Here is an 18642-nt window from a genome sequence, read left to right as displayed (position 1 = left end):
CATGCAAGCCGACACATCTTCCCACAGAATTATAAAAAATCAAAGCTAAATTGATCTCAGTATTTGGATTTTTATTGTTCGCGCCCCCAGCTTGCTTTGTAACGGGGGTGCATAATGTACGGGATGGACGAAAGGGGAAATTATTCTGGATCGCCGGTGTGAAAAGTAAAATCATGTGAATGCGCTGATTTTACGTAAGATCTACGCTAAATTCAACGCAAAATTATGTAAGATTTACGATAATTTCTGCGCAAAATTGTGCAATCTAAGCTTAAAAGAGTGAAGTTAAGTACAATTGGCTGTAAAAGCTTTGATTTTATGTAAGAGCTACGCTAAACTCAACGCAGAGTTCTGTAAGATCTGCGCTAATATCATAAAAGATCTACGCTATATCCAGCGCAAAAAATAATAATAGATATAAGCATATTTCAAAGCAAATTTATGGAAGATTTAAATTTTAAAACGTAAAACAATGAACACTTTGCTGTGAATCTGTTGATTTTATGTGAGATCGGGGCTAAATTCAACGAAGAATTAAGTAAGACCTACGCGACATTCAACACAAATTTACTGAAGATCTATCGTAAATTTTGTAAGATCTACGCTTAATTCAACGCAGAGTTAAGTAAGACCTACGCCACAATCAGCTCAAAACTATTAAAAATATATGCTGAAACCAACGCAAAAACTTTGAAAACCATGCTAATATCAATGCAAAATTATATAAGATCTACGCTCAAAAATGCAAATTTATGTAAGAGTAGCGGTAAAAGCGTTGGAATTATAGTACTGTAGTTGATGTAGTAGTATAGGACTTAGAGTAAGGATCTTGTGCTTGCACCCAATTTACAGCCCAGAACAGTTTTAACTTGCTTAGTGTTTTGCAGTTTCCGCATCTGCAAGTCACTCTCCGTGTGCATATTTTCTCTTCCACATAATGATTTGTGAAAAAAAATTCCAGTATGTTTTCTTTGATTAATTTTGTTCAAGGCCTTTTTATGCTCATTCGCTACTCTAGAAATGTTGAAGAGCAATTTCGTTCTTCTAAAAAAGTTATCATTAGTCCTGCTAATTCCCGCTTTTGTGACCCGATTTTCACTCCGTTCACTTTGACGTGTTGTTTCTACTGCATCATCAATATCGTTGATATCTAATTCGTAATTCTCTTGAATAAGAGATAATAAAAGCAAAAAATTATGCATTTCTACATCGAGACTCAGTGATAACAGGTTTAGGCGATTCCGGTTGCTCTGATTTTGGTTGAGTATCCATTTCATCGCATGTGTAATATCCGTGCACAGTGTACGGTTACGGTTTGGGTTGGGGGGTTTTTCTCAAGCCCTTTTGAACCTCGAGATTACTGATGAAAATTTTTTAAGCATAAGAGTTTAACTTAATTATGATGAGGTAAATATTCAAACGGTTTAATATAGAGTTAGAATTATTGGTTTGAAATACAAGAAGTTTCAAATGATGAGAAGATGTAAAGCTATTTAGAGAAAGGCAGCTCTTTTATATGAAGTTTAGTTTTGATTATGGTCTTTGGTTTCAATCCTACTAATGGTTGAATAATCTTAGTTTAATTTTACCCGTTTTCTTTAATCTCCTTGGGATTTTCTCATAGTTATTTTCTACCGCACGGGACCCTGTAAATTAAACTAACAGATAACAGGTTTACCTGCCAGACAAATCCTGTCAAGAGCAGACATTCCTTGACGTCTCCCATCAAGATGAAATTCCTTGAAGATTCCCATCATTATTTATGATGCTTTCTTTATTTTGTTAAAATCCGCTTTACTCTTAATAACCATCTCTTTTTGTTCTCCCATTTATTGTAAAAATTTCGAATAGTGCTTTTAATATGTATTTTATGAGCATGTCATACATTAAGTTCTATGGTTTACTACACTGCCTCACCCTTAAAAAAATTGAGTGTTCCACCCACTCACAGCAAGAGTTTCAAAGGTCCATTTTCGAGTTCATATATTCCTCTGCTTCTTCAATCCCGTATTTGTCATAAATATCACGGGCCTCGTCATCTTCCATATTTTTTTGCTTGAAGAATAATTTTGAAAATGTCCTCCCGACCACCCTTTTCCGGATGGCAGAGCATTGCCAACATTTTGAAACGTTTCTGGATAGTACTGGTTGTGGCCCCCTGTGGCAGGAAAAGAATCTCATAAAAATTTGTAGGTTGACTGAATGTGCTGTGTTTCATGATCGCCTCCAGCTTCCACGGGACAAATTTCTTTGATGTCTGCTCTGTTCTTACCCCATCTTTAGTTTTCTGATATTTATCTCGCATTCTCCAACTCCCGAGCTAAACACTTCCGCTCATCCACCCGAGCGATACATTATCTTGTCTTTGTTTCCGCTACATTCGTAACCTCCTCCAACTCTTTTTTCAATATTTCAACCTGAACTCTCATTGACTCCCAGCGTTTTCAAGCAGTCGTTTGGTCTCAAGAAATTGATTGCTTAATCTTTGACTTTCAAGTTTTAACTGCCAGAGCTCCTGTCGGAGCCGCTCCCCGGCAGTTCCGAGCTTTTCGCTGTTGTCAATCTTCTGTTGCTGTTCCTCGATTTTCTGATGCATCTCATTCAACTCCATAACACTAATTTGGGCTCTATCTTTTATGTTGGGCGGCTGGAGCTGCATCAATGGCACCACGTATCTTTTATTTGAGGTTACTCCAACAATCCGATACACTTGGTATCTGACTATCGACCTGACCTCAAACAACTCGGGTAGATAGTAGCAATAAACGCTGATTTTTGGTTCTGGCATTCGTACATATCTTATACTTAAATTAATTTAATGTGTCAATCTCAATTTCTGTCATATCTGGTACAGATTCAGCTTTTTTTGCTTTTATAACTAAAATGTTTGCATTACCATAACACAGTTCGACTGACCTCTTTCTTGTCAATTTTTGCTCCTTATAACGTTGTTTTAAATGATGAAAATAATCTAGTTTTCCCATTGAGTTAATGGGTTGCAATGAAATTACAGGATCGGTGCCACTGCGTAGCGTATCGATTGAAAGAAACACACGTACCAAACAAAATATGATTTTAGATCCAATAAAAATAGTCATCAAAGCGATGATTATATCCCTGACCACATGCCAGATTTGTTGCACTTCACTACCCAAGTATTCAAAAGCTAGCTTCTCATGCCACCGGTGATTGTATTTCAGGTTCGTGTTGAAAAACTCTAGAGTCTCATGCCCATATAAACATCCTTGTCCCAGGAAAACTTCTCTGCCTGTTATCATTTTTCTCGAATGCCTTAATCTTTGTGTCCTCTTGTTGAACTATTGGTGTTTGTCATTGAAAAACCCTTCCATTGGTGCAGAATCTGACCAATTGACGTTAACTCTGTAATTAGTCATATCATTGGGTTTAGCAATTTGTCGTATTTGTCGGCCATATGTTATTCATGACCCATTCTGTATTTCAAGAGCGTTCAAGTGCATGGGGTCGCATTTATTGAGCGTGAAATTTCTATAGAATAATCTAGAAATAGGGTCCATGTATCTAATTCCTTCTGAACTGTTGTCAGAAGACACGCTAATTGGTACTACCTCGGTACAAAACTGGTTTTCGACAATATGTACGATAACTTTAGCGCACCTATGGAAATAAATTATTCCTCGCGCTCTTTCTGCGTGTGTACCTAGAGCGTTTTGTTGACTTAGGAAACTTTTGTGAGAGTTTTCGTTAATTGTTGTTGTTAAAATCATAGCCCTGTGCAGTTTTTTACAATGACAATTTAATAACTCTATTTGTTTCAGATTTTCAAACAGGCCAGAAAAATCCCACACAAAAAGTTGGTCGAGTTTTATGTCCCACAAATCTCTATCAGATATGTCTGTTGGCGAAAATTTTTGTTCAGTGGCCGTCATCGTTTTGTTTGTGTAAAACAAATTTCTGTGGTTTGTTTCAAAAACCTGAAAATTTTTTATCTCTTTTGTCCTTTTTTCAGCTGAATAACTAAATTTCGTTTTCTGTCAATTTTGATTGTGATATACTTTTTGTTTCCGGTGCAGATTATTTTTGCCGTTATCGAGTCTGAAAATTTAATTATTTTTAAGATATTTGGTTTTTTCTCCTGGTCGAACAAAAAATTGTATTGAATCTATTGCAGATGTTTCTCCTTGATATAACAACGTCTGCTCCTGTTTCAGAAGTTCTTTAAAATATAACCAGGTTCCTTCATTTGCTTCCCTAGTTTGAATGAACAAAGTCCCCATGAAAATTACAGCATTTATCATGATATTACCATTCTGTGTTTCGTTTTTGGATTGATCCAATCCACGGGCCCGACATAATTCACTTCTTTCTCATCTCCGCCTTTCATGAATGATTTTGATATTTTCTGAATAAATTCTGCGTCGGTTTGGCCAACATTCATCTCATTAGGGAATTCTATACGAGCATGAATTCTAAGTCCCGTTAACCCGTTAACCGCGCTTTGTGTCCATGCCATAGGTTTTGGCATACTGATTCTTTTCTCAGGTAAAACTTTGGAATTGTTTGTTATTTTTCGTTTAAGTAAATTGCGTCGTCATATCAACAACTTTTGCAGCAAAGTTACCGTATATGCAGCCCTGTACATGCAGTATTTTAGTTTACTCATGCAAATCTTGACGTTGATGAGTCCTCCTTAATTTACCTGCCCCTCATTCATATGTGACGTTTCGCCTTTTGTCCGTTCCTTCATGGCAAATTTTTGCGTCTAGAGAATATTCTCAAAATTATACCTCACAATCTCCACGGATTGTGAAAAGCCTAATACGCTAACCAATTGGAGAATTTTACAGTTCAGTTGCACGTTCCAATGTGGGCTCCACGTCCTCTGAATTTTGTCGTATCTCCTTTTTTCTAAAAAAATACTTCATAAAAAAACTTTTCATCTGAATCATTATCTTTATACAAAAAAAGTCTTTCAGTTTCCGTGGTGTTGTTATTCTCGACTCACTTCTTGTTTAATATCGTCGTTCTGTAAAATTTTGCGAAGTAGAAAACGTGGTACTATTTGAAATTTCTTTTCCTTCACTCATTTCGGATTTTGCCACGAGGTTATCCTACTTCTGCTGTGTGGCAACTTTGGGCGCAGGTACTTTTGTGCTTCTGCTTTTGTTCTTTCTGTTAGTATTTATTGATTCTCTGGTATTCCCACCCGTTGGTGTTTCCTCCTTGACTGTTTCATTGTGAGTTTCAGTAATAGGGTTAATTTGACCATTATTCCCTTCAGGATTAACTTCTCTTCTTCCTGTGTCATTCAATTTTGGAGTGACTATTACAGTTTCCACAAAAATGTTGTCTTCCGTAACGTGATTTTGTGATATTCACGGTTTTCTCCTTGACTCATTGGGTTTTTTTCAGTGATAGCACTTCTACTGTTAAAACCATTGAGTCGATTGTAGTGAACCTTTTGTTGTTTTTTCGTGTTCATATCTTCAATAAAAAAGTTTAATTCGATGATTATTTCACATATTACCTGCGGTCCACTGTAAAAGGATTTAATTTTCTTTGTCCAAAAATTTCTTCGGCAGCGCGCATGACTGTCCAGAAAGTAGATAAAAGGCGCTGTGCTTGGTAACAGAGTGAATTGATTATCTGTACGCCATCATAGCGGAAGGTAGTCGCTCCAGGTGTTGTGAGGTTCACCCACATATTTTGCAAGGCTCTTTCCGATTGTGCGATTGGTGCGCTCAATCATTGCGTTTCCTTGAGGATGATAAGCTGTTGTTGATGTTTTGTTGATTCCCAGCTCTTTACACATGTTCTCGAAAAAATTCGACACAAAATTGCTATTTTTTTTGCTATGGAGATTTGCCGGTCAACCAAACCTTGAAACCCATACTAATACAAAGGTCCTAGCTACCGCTGAAGCTTCTTGGTTGCGCATAGGAATTGCTTCATACCATTTTGTAAACTGATCTCCAGTTAACAGAATGTATTTGTTTCCACTTGACTCGGGTAACTGTCCCATAATGTTCAAGGCGACTTGCCAAAACGTGTGGCTTCGTTTCCACGTTGTCAGGCTTTGTATGTGTTTCTGGTGTGAAGACTTCTTTTGACAGCATACTTCGCAAGAGCTTACCCACTCGTGAACATCTTTTCTCATTCCGGGCAAATACAATCGTTCTCGAACCCGATCAAATGGCTTGGCCATACGAAAATGTCCGCAATTTTCACGAAGGAAAAGTAGAATTTCTTTTAAAAGTGATCTCTGAATGACTATTTATGTTAAGTTGTTAAATTCGTCAAAGATTTTCTCCCTCTTATTTAGATCATTTTCAATTCGTAAGTTTCTGAAATCAGTCCAAAGTTTCCACAGTGCTCTAGAGGCTCGTCTCATGTTATTCTTTGAGGGCGTTTCCGGTTCACAATTCAGTTTCTTACTATAATGAGGTCGGCTGATTTTATATGATGTTCAACTGGTTGTTCAACCAATTTCCCTAGTCCAATTGCCCCAGCTTTTCTATCTATCTGGCGAATAATTTCTGGTTGCTTAAAACTATATAACCACGTGAGGTCCCAATGGTCGGTAACAATTCAACATTTTTGTCCCAGAAAATAATATCAGAAGTATTGAGTAAATTAAACTATTGCAAAAAGTTCTCGTTTTGTCGCAGAATAATTTGCGACTTTTGCTGAGCGTTTTGCTTGCGTAGCGTATGCAATAACTCTTTCACCCCATTGTTGTCTATGGAAATATTTGCACCAATGCCAAACAGAGAGGCGTCTGTGTTTAACGTATTGGGATCCGTGTCATTCGGATAATTCAAAATTGGTGCTTACTGTAGTGCTTGTTTTAGTAGTTCAACTGCTGATTCACACTCTTTGCTCCAAGAAAAACGTTCTTTTTTATTTAATAGCTTACAAAACGGCCCTGCTATTTATCCAGTATCTTGTATGAATCTTTTGTAAAAACCAACTAATCCTAATACAGCTCTCAATTCTTTTATTGTATTGTAGGTTTTTCATTTTACTGACTGCCGCTACTTTTTCCGGATCCACTTCCACGCCCTTACTTGATATAATGTGTCCCAGGAAATGAGTTGTTTTCTGAAAAAAACTACATTTTTAGCCTTTTATTTTCAATCCAGCGTTTTTAAATTGTCCAACTACGAGATCCAGACGGTTGAGGTGCTCCTCAAAGGATCCACCGGAGATGATTATGTCATTCAGGTATACTAAAGCCAATTCATAGGAGAATGTCGACATGATCAATTCCATTAAATTTTGAAAACTTCTGGCGCTGACGCCAAACCCATGGTTATTCTCTTCCACTTGTAGATTCCCATTGGAGTTGCAAAAGTTGTCACGATCTGCTACTTTTCATCCGTGATATTTTTATATTTGAAAATATCTCAATTTCAAATCGATATTGGAAAATTAACAATTTCCGTCTAGAGTGTCAGTGACGTCATTTATTCTTGTTAGCGGCCAACTTGTTTTCTCGATTTGTCAGTTCAAACCTCTGTAATCTACAATTAGTCTGTAGCTGCCATCTTTCTTTTTCACCAATATTGTCGATGCTGCCCAATACAAATGGGTCGGCTCAATTAATTTTGCATCTTCTAGATCTTCAACATTTTTTTCATTGCTTTTCTTTTATCAAGGCTCATACTGCAATATCTTCTTCGGGACGGCTGTGCATCATTGTTGAGTTTAATTTGGTGTTTAATTTAGATTTGATTACGGTGGCAATCGTAATAACCCGTCTCTGTCGCCAGTGTAAAATCCGCACACTGTGTACTATTACGGTTTGAGTTGGGGGGGGGTTTCTTAAGCACTTTAAACCTCGAGATTACTTATGAAAATTTTCTAAGTCTAAGTCTTTAATTTAGTTATGAAGATGTAGATATTCAAATGGCATTTACAGAGTTGGAATTATTGATGGGGAATTTAAAAAGTTTCAAAAGATGGGAAGATGTAAAGCTATTTAGAGAAAGGCAGCTGATTTATATGAGGTTTAGTTTTGTATATGGTCTTTGGTTTCGTTTTTATTAAGGGTTGATTAATCTTAGGTGATTTTTACCCGTTTTTTCAATCTCTCTGGGATTTTTGTCATATTTATTTTCTACACACAGGTACCTGTTATTTAAATTAACAGATAACAGATTTAACTGGCTGACGAATCCCTTCAATAACAAACTTTCCTTGATGATGGAAGGTTTGTTCTTGACAAAGTTCCCCCGAAAAATCCGTGATGATTTCCAAATTTATCCATGATGCTTTCTTTATTTTATTAAAATCCGTTTTTCTCTTAGTATCATCTCTTTTTGTGCTCCCATTAATTGTGAAAATTTCGAATAGTGCCTTCAATATGTTTTTTATGACCATGTCATACATTAGGTTCTATGGTTTACTACACATGGTGTTGGAATTTTTCAAATACTTGGACGTTACTTCTACGTGGTAGCCAAGTTTGAGAGGCATAGATGACAATCGGCACAACATTTCCAGTGTATGCATTTAGTTTCACTTTCCAGTCACATGAGCTTTACAAATTACATTTTATTTGGAAGAGTGCGATCATTGCTTTCCTAGAACTGCAAAGGCAAGTTGCATTCCAACTCAAATTTGGCTGTTTAATGAGTCCTAAATTACTATGAGACTTGACTGATCGAGATCTTTTTCCCCAATTTTTGCCTTGATGATCCCTTTATGTTAAGATTTCTTTGTTTTTAGTTTCATTTTGTTGGTCTCAAGCCATTTCTTAATAGTTTTTCTGGCCATATGTCGATTTGGTTGAGTGCTATCGCTTTAAAATCGTCAGCGTTTTCGTAGGTTTCAACTTCTTGCATCATTTTGGGCAGGTCATTGATGATTAGGAGAAATAGTAGTGTCCCAAGAATTGACCCTGGGGGTACACCGCTAGTGACTTTTTTGGTGGAAGATTTTTGGCCTTTTTTTTAACAAATTGCTTTCTGTTTGAGATATGACTTTTTAGTCCCCAAATGCTTCCACCAATTCCAAGAAATTTCAAATTTTCAAGTAAGACGAGATGCGAAAAAGTGTCAAAGGCTTTGGCGAAATCAAGATACAGTACACTTAATTCTCTAGTTGATTCAAGATCGTTGTGTTCAAAAATTTGATCTCGAAATGTGAATAATTGAAGTGTCGCAAATCGTTGCTTCTTAAAACCGTACTGACTTGGGTGCAACTTTCTTTCAAAAAAGTAGTAAGTTTTGTCAAAAATTAGTTTTTCAAAAACTTGAGATCCAAGGTCGACCTTTGAGCGTATATCTTACATAAATTCAACGCTTTCATAACCATTCTTACATAATTTTGCGTTTTCCAGCGTTGACACCTCGGCCCGAGAACCATTGTTGACCGTATTGCATCCGATAGAAAAACAGTACAAACTATACTTACAAATATTAAACTATACAGGGTCTAAGGAACGGAACCATGGCAGTTATTTTCTAATAATCTGTCAGCTGCCTGCGTTGCTTGAGTGCTAAATTTAGCATAATGACTACCATAAATTTGTTTAAATATCATGTTTTCAGGAGACATGGATGGCATTGACGAACAAGATAAAGGTAGGTCTCCATTTAAATCTATTGGTTTTTTTTCAGCTAGTTTTTTTCTGCTGATTGGCAAGGCAGTAAACCCCTCTAGCTTTTGCCCAATGATATAGGAGACCACGTAGATATCAGAGTGTTAATTCTATAGACTATGAGCTTATTTTGTTTTCTTATTTTGTACTGGTTACTGGTTTTATTCAAGCGATTGATGAGCAATATGAGGGAGATATCGCTGACGATGACAATTTGGACGACATAGAAGGAATAAACGCTCAAGTTGCCGATCTGCTGGCGGAAGCAGGGACAGCTACTGAGGCACTTGTTCGAGTCGACAGGTTGCGAAAAGCTAGCGCATTGATTTTAACCGGTGATGTGACGATGTTGGACAATTTTCTAGAGGAAATGATTGCGTTTAAAAGCGACAGAGCCGCTGATGTAAGTTATTAATTAATCTCAAACGAAGTTTGAGGTATTTATTGTAAACGTGTGTGTTTTTGTAAAAAACTTTTGGTTGACAGTTTTTGGCGCTTTTGTTCCAGAATAGTATTTGTCTTCTCGAGTGACTTTTTCACGCTTGTTTTTCATTTTTGGGTTGTCTAAGTTGCTCTCATTCTGAGATAAAGTTTGTTGCTAATATGCTCTGAAGCTTAGTGGTTAAGATGGCAGACTGTTATTTTGACCCGTCTGTTGTTCGAGCAAATTCATCCGACATTTTCTCAGTTTATGTGTATTATTAGTTTATGTTTGGTATAAACGCTCAAGTTGCCGATCTGCTGGTGGAAGCAGGGACAGCTATGAGGCACTTGCTCGAGTCGACAGGTTGCGAAAAGCTAGCGCATTGATTTAAACCGGTGATGTGACGGTCCTTTTTATAATTCAATTATTGAAGCTATTAAGTTAACAGCGTGCTGTGACTTTAATTATTGGCATCAATCATGATCCTGCTTTATGAAGTGGAATAACTTTTGCCCTATTATACCGGAAAAGACGCCAGAAGTTCACAAAAAACGTCAATGAAGGAAGTGACGAAGGAAAGATGCGTCAGGCAGTGGAACTTGTCAGTGTAAAACGAAATTGTTTACTGTTTTGTAAACAAACTTATACTGTTTTGTAAACAAACGTATCGACGCTAATTTCAAGCAATGTATTGGTTTCAACACCACTAAGTCATCCTGTTTAGACTTAGTCCTAGCCAATGATGAAGGTTTGATAACTTCAAACAATAGATTAGACGATTTAGAAGACTACTCTGACCATTTTCCGATACAAATCGAAATAACTGGTACATCAAGAGAGCCTCAAAAGAAACAAGAAAAATACTATAGCTATTGCAATTGTGATTTTGATTACCTAAATGAGCTCATTGCAAACATTCCCTTTGACTCCTACTGTTACAGCAGCATAGATAAAAACGATTTGTGGTACGAATGGATCTTTCATCTGATAGAAAAAGCTACGCCTAGAAGAACTTGACGCAGACAAGAACTTCCGCCGTGGGTATCATCTGAAACATCGCACAAATTAAACAAATTCAGGACACTCAGACGTAAATCGGAACGTTGCGTGAATTTCTCTTCTTACCTAGCCATCCAATTAATAGAACTAGAAAAGCATTGTGCTAACCTGCAAGAAAGAGACCGACAAGAATACGAAGAAGAACTTATTTCAAGCAGAAACAGATCTAGAATATTCAAATTCTTGAAAAGTTTCCAAAAAGAGAAATTCCCACCAAAAATTGTACATCTTGACTGGAATTCCGTTGCAGAAAACAGCAAAGAAAAAGCAGAATTATTCAACACGTATTTCTCATCAGTAGTTACTGATGAAAGTTATGATCAGATTGATGCTCCACCTCTTCTCGAAGCTGGTGGACAGAGAATAAACTTTACCGAGAAGGAGATCACCAAAGAACTGGAAATGCTGTTTGTCACAGAAAGTAGAGGCGCAGATGGCATTCCCCCAATTCTGCTTAAGAAAACTGCAAAAACTGTTTCCAAATCGATTAAAAGTCTGTTCAACTATATTGGAAGGTTACACAGTGTTCCCGGTTCATGGAAGCATGGTTTGGTCTCAACAATCTTCAAAGATGGCAATAAAAGTGAAGTGAAAAATTATAGACCTGTCACACTGCTCAACATCATATCCAAGGTTTTTGAGAAGTTTGTCTTGAAGTTTTTCTCAGAAGATTTGTTGAACAGCATTACATCCTGTCAATTTGGTTTTGTAACGCGGAGGTCTGTAATCCTGCAGCTTATCTTGAGTCTGTCCAATATCTTTGAAAATCTTAGTTCATCAGAAGAGTTCTGTTTCCTACTGCTGTTTGATTTCTCTAAAGCCTTTGACAAAATAAAACATTCAGTTTTGATTAAGAAATTAGCAAGGATGAATATACCACGAAGTCTCTTTTTACTTATTAAACAAAGCGTAACACAAAGCGTAAATGTTGACGGCTACCAATCTGAGAAACGTTTGGTCTCTTGCGGAGTTCCTCAAGGCTCTGTACGGGGACCTATCCTTTTCCTGATCTACATTAACGACCTGCCAAATGTAGTCTTTCCGTCTCTACCACTCTTGTTTGCAGATGATTTAAAACTTATCCATTGTTCCAAAAATGACAGTCTAGACAAGCTGCAAGTTGATCTAAACAATCTCCACAAATGGAGCGTCCTAAGCTGCCTCCTTTTCAATTACAAAAAATGCTCTTTTACACAATTTGCTTTCGGGAGTCGTGTCGAGGATGTTGTACTCTCTCTAGAAAAAAAATTGATCGAAGAGAAGATGGTCGTTAAAGATCTTGGGCTAACTATAGTCGACACCCTAAATTGGATAGAAAATGTGCGGAATCGAATAGCGAAAGCAATGAAGGCGTTTTATCTCTTTCGAAGGAACACCAGCTGCGCAATTTCCATGAAAACTAATGTTCACTTATATAGAGCTATTATAAGCCCGACATTAATGTTTGCATCTGAATGCTGGGAGCTAAAGCGAAACGAGTATCAAATTTTAGAGTGGTTTAATAAAAAGGTAATGAAATGGATGACAAACAGAAATTGTTACAAAGAAGCAATTGTTCAAAGCAATATACTGCCACCACTCTACTTTAAAGTCCTAAAAGATCTACTTTTTAGCAGCATAGTGTCAGGAAAGTACGATTTCGACTTGCGCAACTATTATGTTATTCAATGGGCCGGAAGAAGATCTAAGGTTATACTGCCAGAGATTCGATTCGAAGCGCAGAGACTCAATTTTTGGTATAGAATTGAATTTCGGGTGAACATCCTCCAAAGGAAAATTAAATTCTTCGACAACATTAAATTGAAAGGAAGACTTCTAGAATTAATGTGGAAATTTTTCAATGAAAACTGGGCTGAGAATAATTTCTGTAGTTGGTTCTTTTTGTGCTTGTGCCAGAACTGTTGTGCAAATTCTATGTTATAAATCCGGGACTTACACTCCCCGTGAAATTGTCACAAAGCCATAATAATATTAAATAGAGCTCCCGAGCCTTGATTCAAATAATACAAGAGAAAATTATTTTCATTTTTTGATCAACTAGAGCATCGGATGCATGCTTTGAACATATGAAGCTAGAAAATTTGAATAAGACTCATTACAGTGGATCACCACATCCAATTTCTTCATATTTAAACAGATTTGGGTTAAAACTGTCAATTTATAAGTTAGACCTTGATCTGGATATTATATCAACATATGGTTTGTGGTAAATAAAATGAAATGAAATAATAAAAACAGTTGATGTAAATAAAGAGGAGCAAGGGATCAGATATGCTTCAACGCGTTGTTCCGCAAAAGTGCGATTTGAGAATTCCATTCTATTTGCCCAATGGTTTCAAGATTTTGAAAACATGAATGGTTCCAGATACCTAGAAATATTTCTATGTTTCTCCAATGTTCAAGAATTGAAACAAAGCAAACATAGGAAATTGGTTCATGAGGTTTTCATAATCAGTTACTTCTAAAAAGCTTTATTAATCAAGAACAAGAGGAAAGGTTTTTTTAAATTGTTCTCACGAATAAAGCGCAGAAAAATGATACCGCATCCCTCAAGGAGTAGTTTTGTCTCTCTCCTATACATTTTTTTCAGTAAGTTTTCCAACTTTGATTCTACACCCTTGCTTTCGCAGGCCGCGCATTGTACTTTATTAGCGAAGTTGGACAGTTCGGGTTTGCTTCTCTTAGTTTGCTTCTCAGAGTGCCATCTTAATCCTTTGATTCATGGCGAGAGGAATCGCACCACACAGCGTTACTCTGCATTAGGAGATTGCTTATGTAAAGAAGCGTGACTCTACTCTTTGTTCACCCAGATGTTGCTTTTGCTTCAAAAGTTGAAGGTACGAAAGTTCGAAAATGTTCAAAAAGATCTGTGTGTGATCGTATTATCGGTGACATGGAGTACGGAAATTCCTGAATTAAGCTGATTAAATTGCCTATTCTTTTTTGTACGCAGCTGAAATATCACTATTGAGTTCCAAATGTTCAAATCCTTTAGACACGTTAGCGTTCGATTTCATGACAGAAAGCTCATTTGCTTTAGTTTATATACTCGGAAATCTCGCTGTTTCCCGTACATATGTATTAAAATCAGGAAGTAAGCGAGCTCTAATAAGTCGCCATGCTCAAATTTTGGCATAAAGGTGGGTAGATTGCGCATTTTACAGTGTGCACAATCTGGCGAAAATTGTAACTGACTGACTTATCCTTAGATCTCATCGCTCGTTTCGGCTCCCTTGATGTGAAACCTCTGTGATCCTTCCCTAGAATTTATTTTAGAACAGAGTTTTAATGTAACTGAGGGTTTTCACCAAATTAATAGGTTGATGAATTAACCAAAACGTAACCACTGAGATGGCAAAGGAATAGTACGAATCCGTGCGAAACAGCGACGCGATTCGAGGGATTAGTAGTCTATTTTCGGATTGCTATTGTAGCTTGTTTGCGCATAAGGGGACGTGAAGAACGTATTGACAAAGCAACGGCAATTTGTTTGGTGATATTCGCATTGTCGCTGATCTCGGCATTTTCTGCTAAGATGCGAAGAGCAACGAAATGTCGCTTGACGACGGAGTTTTTTGTTTTTCTCAACTTTACTAGAAAACCGGTGTATAAATTTTATAAAATACCAGATGATAGAATTGTGTCATAAATTAGTCGTATATTAATGTAGATAGGTATGGTTTTGGTCGTCGGAGGGATGGGGCTGGGATTAATCTGTTTCCATGCAAAATTTTTTTACATTGTTCTTTTGCTCGCTGTGTCTATTTGACTTGTCGTCGGCACAAATGGGATTGATTGGCGGTTTCGGTATCTTAGTAAGTTCATATTTTACTAATGTACGGTTCTCCAAAGCTGCTGAGCTAGCTGAACTTCATGGTGTGAAGAGCAATTCTGAATTTGACCCAGCAACCCAATGTTTTTTAACCCCTCTTACTCAGTGACTTTGTCGTTTTAGTTCTTACTGTTTTTTAGACCGAGCTTTCCTAGCAGTTGGTTTTCCTCTGAAAACTTGGTTTCAAGATATGTAAGACTATCTGTTGCACATGGCGATTTTCATCAATAACAATGAAAAATGAAAGTTTGAAAGGAAGTTTTGAGCTGAACCGTTTCAGAATCTTATACTTCAGGCGAAAATTTCAGTTAACTTTTTAAAGATTTGATCTGGGCAGTATGATGTTCGAATTTTGCGAGACAGATTTAGCTGCTGTTATCCAGATTTTTACCAGTTTGTATTTGTATCGCTTCCGGTTTAGAATAAAAATATGTTTTCATTAAAGTGCCTATGTTATAGAAAATCTTATTTAAGAATTTCAGGAAGCTATATACTATGGTTGCTTAGGTTCGGAAGTTCGTCGCGGAGTTTGTGGAAGAATCGACAAAAATTGATGTGAATTTATTGACAACGTTCCTGCCGCTTGTTGCATTGTTTCTGGGAGACACTAATTCAGGTTTGTCAAATTTAATCTAATCCTCAAATTTAATTTATTGGGTTTCTTTGTTTTGAAATATGTATTGTTGTTACCCCTTTGTTACCCCGTACTGCTAAAGGTTTTTCGGTGTTTAAAAATTCTTTAAATAGAAGTTAATTTATTTGTTTGGAGATCAATCCTGGGGCTCACTCGTCTTGCTCATTGACTCGTGACTGCTTTAGTATTTTTCACTCGAAGAAAATTGCGAGAACCTCAAGACGTACTTTATCTTTTCTTAAATGATTTAGTTTCTCAAAGTTGCAAGTGATGAGGGCGGAAAAATTCTTGCATTTTGCTTTTAGAATTTGTAATAATGAACAAAAGTTGGTTCGAGTAACCGCTAAAAACATTCTTATCATAAGTATAGTTCTTAACGATTATTCCATTGGACTTTTGTTAATGCTTCAGACACTCCATGAAAGAGAAGAGAAACCAATGTAATATCTTGGGAAAGGCCTTAAAAAACTGAATTGATTGTTAACAGACAATTTTAATTTTTTTATTTAGGAAAGAATGAGCTTTACACTTTTAAAAATTTTCTATTTACTCGACTTTTCGCTTCCCAAATACGCATGTTGTATCCCAAAATTGTTATATATTCTAATGCTCTAAAGCGGAGGACAACTTTAACGCTATAGAGGATAACTTTATAACAGACTGACTTTCTTTAAGTTAATTTGGTCGATCGATATATTTTGTGGAGAGATACGAACGTGGTGCGATAAAAAGCCCTCTTGAGAAGACGTATATCCTGTTGCAGTGTTTAGGATGTCAATTAACCTAACTCAGTCAAAATTAAGTGATCCATATCTATTGTGGAGATAGATATGCATAATAGTATTTTTAATAGCCGCCCTCATCTTCTCAGACGCCTATTATAGCGCTCCTATTTTTTTACATTTCAAAGAATTTGAATTGTATTGGGGCGCTGTCTTTTTACAATTCAAAGAATTTGAATTGTATTGGGGCGCTGTCTTTTTTTTAAGATCTGTTCACACATTTTCATGATATTTGAAGTCAAATTTGAGTGGTGATTTTGATCACGCCGAAACAGGAAATGGAGTGAAAAAGTGAGTGGTTTTGCGGCGTGAATTTTTTTCGCTCTAATTTTAAAGTAGAGTGCGAAAGTGGTGTTTGAACAAAAATTCGGTTTCTCGGTAGTGGTTTTTTGTTTACATGCGGCAATTTCTCTCTGATTTTTACTGTTTTTTCGATTTTTTGGATCGGATTTTTTTCTAAGTGGTTTTCCCAATCAATTCACAGCTCATTTTAGGCCTAGTTTTTTGTTTGAATTAAATTTTCATTACTCGCTAGTGGTTTTTTGTTCACATGCGGCATTTTGACATTGATTTTTTTTTCTTACTTTTTGCTCTGATTTTTTTTGAAATGGTTTTCTCAATTCACTCATAGTCCATTCTAGGTCTAGTTTTTCTGTTTAGTCAATGAAAATTCTTTGAATTGTACGTCAGGACTTGTCCTGCTATGTTTTTTTTACTTCGTCGAATAAAAAAATATTTCGCTTTACCTCATTTTGCCGCTTTTTCAACATTTTGCGTGATATCTTTTTGAGTTCTCTAGGCTAGTTTCTCTCTTCTCTCATTCTGCTAAAAGTGATTTTGAAAATCAGTTGCTCAGCAAAGCAATTCAAAATGAACAGAGTCAGTATAAAAAATTGAAGTCAGAAGTAGAAACTGGATAAATCCATAAAGCCCAATTTTAGGTGCCCGCTATTTGAAAGTCGTTCCTATAGGTCTTAGTTACCATCTCTAATGCTTATTGGTATTGATAGTAGCCCCTGTAGCCTCTGTCTGAGAATTGGAAGTACGTTATGTTCAACTACGAAATGCCATCAAAATAAATCGGAGTTAAAAATATTTTTGTACAAAAATCTTTTTTTTCCATATCTTCTATTCTTTCAATCCCAATCATGCTTATTGGAATCAACGGCGGCTATTTTTCGGAAATCTGCCGGGTGTGTTTTTGAAAAGCTCTAGGAATTTTGAGTTTCTCAAAGTCTTTAAATGAAATTTTTTATCGAATTTGTTGTGAAACTGATGTCATAAAATTGCTAATGCTTTACTTCAAAATTTACATTTTCGCTAAATTTACATTTTCGGAAAAAAATCAGTTTTTGTGGTAGCATGTATTTAAAGCACTTTAAGGCTTTGAAGGCTTCAATTAAATCTTTATTAAAGTGCTTATTGCATGCTCAAAATGCGCGCGAATAATAGATACCTAAATTGAGCGGAAACGTGCTACAAGATTTGTTACCTAATTTTCGCACCGAATGTTCTTTTATTTCGCAAAATTGGCGGAACCCCTTTTGCGAAAAGTAAGATACAAAGGATGTCGCCTAATTTCGTTCATTGTATGTAACTAATTTTCGAGCCAATTTTACTAAGGCGGAAATTTTGGAGTATACCTCTGCATCGTAATGTATAAATATCATCAATTGAATAGCACAAATTACAAGACAGCTCAAATGTTCGTCGGAAATTCTCGAAGAGAACGATGAAGTAGAAAACGTTTTTTGAAACATAAAGTAGCTTTTTTACTGAGCCAATTTTCAAGGGCAGAAGGATTTCAGGTTGCCTAGTCGTTTTTGTCTAAATGTAATATGATGGCAAATACCACTGTTTTTAAAAGTTATTACCACATTTCACCATTTACAAACAAATTTAACATAAACTAGATAAATGTTAACTGTTCCTGTAGAAAACCGAACTGCGCGTTTGAGTGCAACGTTATACAGAAAAGTCCACTGTTGACAGATGTCACTATATCTGACTTGAGTTGTTCCATAACTTTGCAGGTGTAATCAAAAGAGCTATTTTGTGTCATGCTCAGCTGTACAAAGTGACGCTGAGGTGGATAGCAGGTATTAAGGGACAAGTTGACGAGAAGACACGCATAATCTGGAATACTGTTGTCACCATGAAAGTAAGTTTCTTCAGTTAGTTTTAGAGGGACGGCAAAAAGCGGATCAAATTTAGCAGATGGCTGGGAGTACTCTTTTGAACGAAATCGTAATTCCATTATATTTTATTTCGGCGAGTTTGGCATAAAGTAAAAGGTTAATTACATCAGAAATTGTTAAATGACTTGAC

At 36.4% G+C, this 18642-nt stretch overlaps 2 protein-coding genes across 3 annotated transcripts in view; one reads left to right on the top strand and one right to left on the bottom strand.

Moving 5' to 3' along the window:
* Positions 1 to 18642, bottom strand: part of LOC142341776 (uncharacterized) — a 645707-nt gene that overhangs the window by 322545 nt on the left and 304520 nt on the right. The gene's annotated exons all lie outside the window — the stretch shown is intronic.
* The window catches only part of LOC142341774 (symplekin-like), a 63504-nt gene continuing 54043 nt past the window's right edge, over positions 9182 to 18642 (top strand). The window contains exons 1-5 of the mRNA XM_075392993.1: positions 9182 to 9202; positions 9534 to 9566; positions 9754 to 9986; positions 15406 to 15514; positions 18348 to 18475. Of these exons, the coding sequence (XP_075249108.1) occupies positions 9539 to 9566; positions 9754 to 9986; positions 15406 to 15514; positions 18348 to 18475 (498 nt within the window). The 5' untranslated portion in view covers positions 9182 to 9202; positions 9534 to 9538. The remainder of the gene's footprint in view (positions 9203 to 9533; positions 9567 to 9753; positions 9987 to 15405; positions 15515 to 18347; positions 18476 to 18642) is intronic.

The sequence above is a fragment of the Convolutriloba macropyga genome, chromosome 6, assembly GCF_964194025.1.
Source record: "Convolutriloba macropyga chromosome 6, txConMacr16.3, whole genome shotgun sequence".
In the NCBI taxonomy this organism is placed as follows: domain Eukaryota; kingdom Metazoa; phylum Xenacoelomorpha; order Acoela; family Convolutidae; genus Convolutriloba; species Convolutriloba macropyga.
Note: the sequence above shows the minus strand (reverse complement) of the source record. Positions and strands in the feature narration are given on the sequence as shown.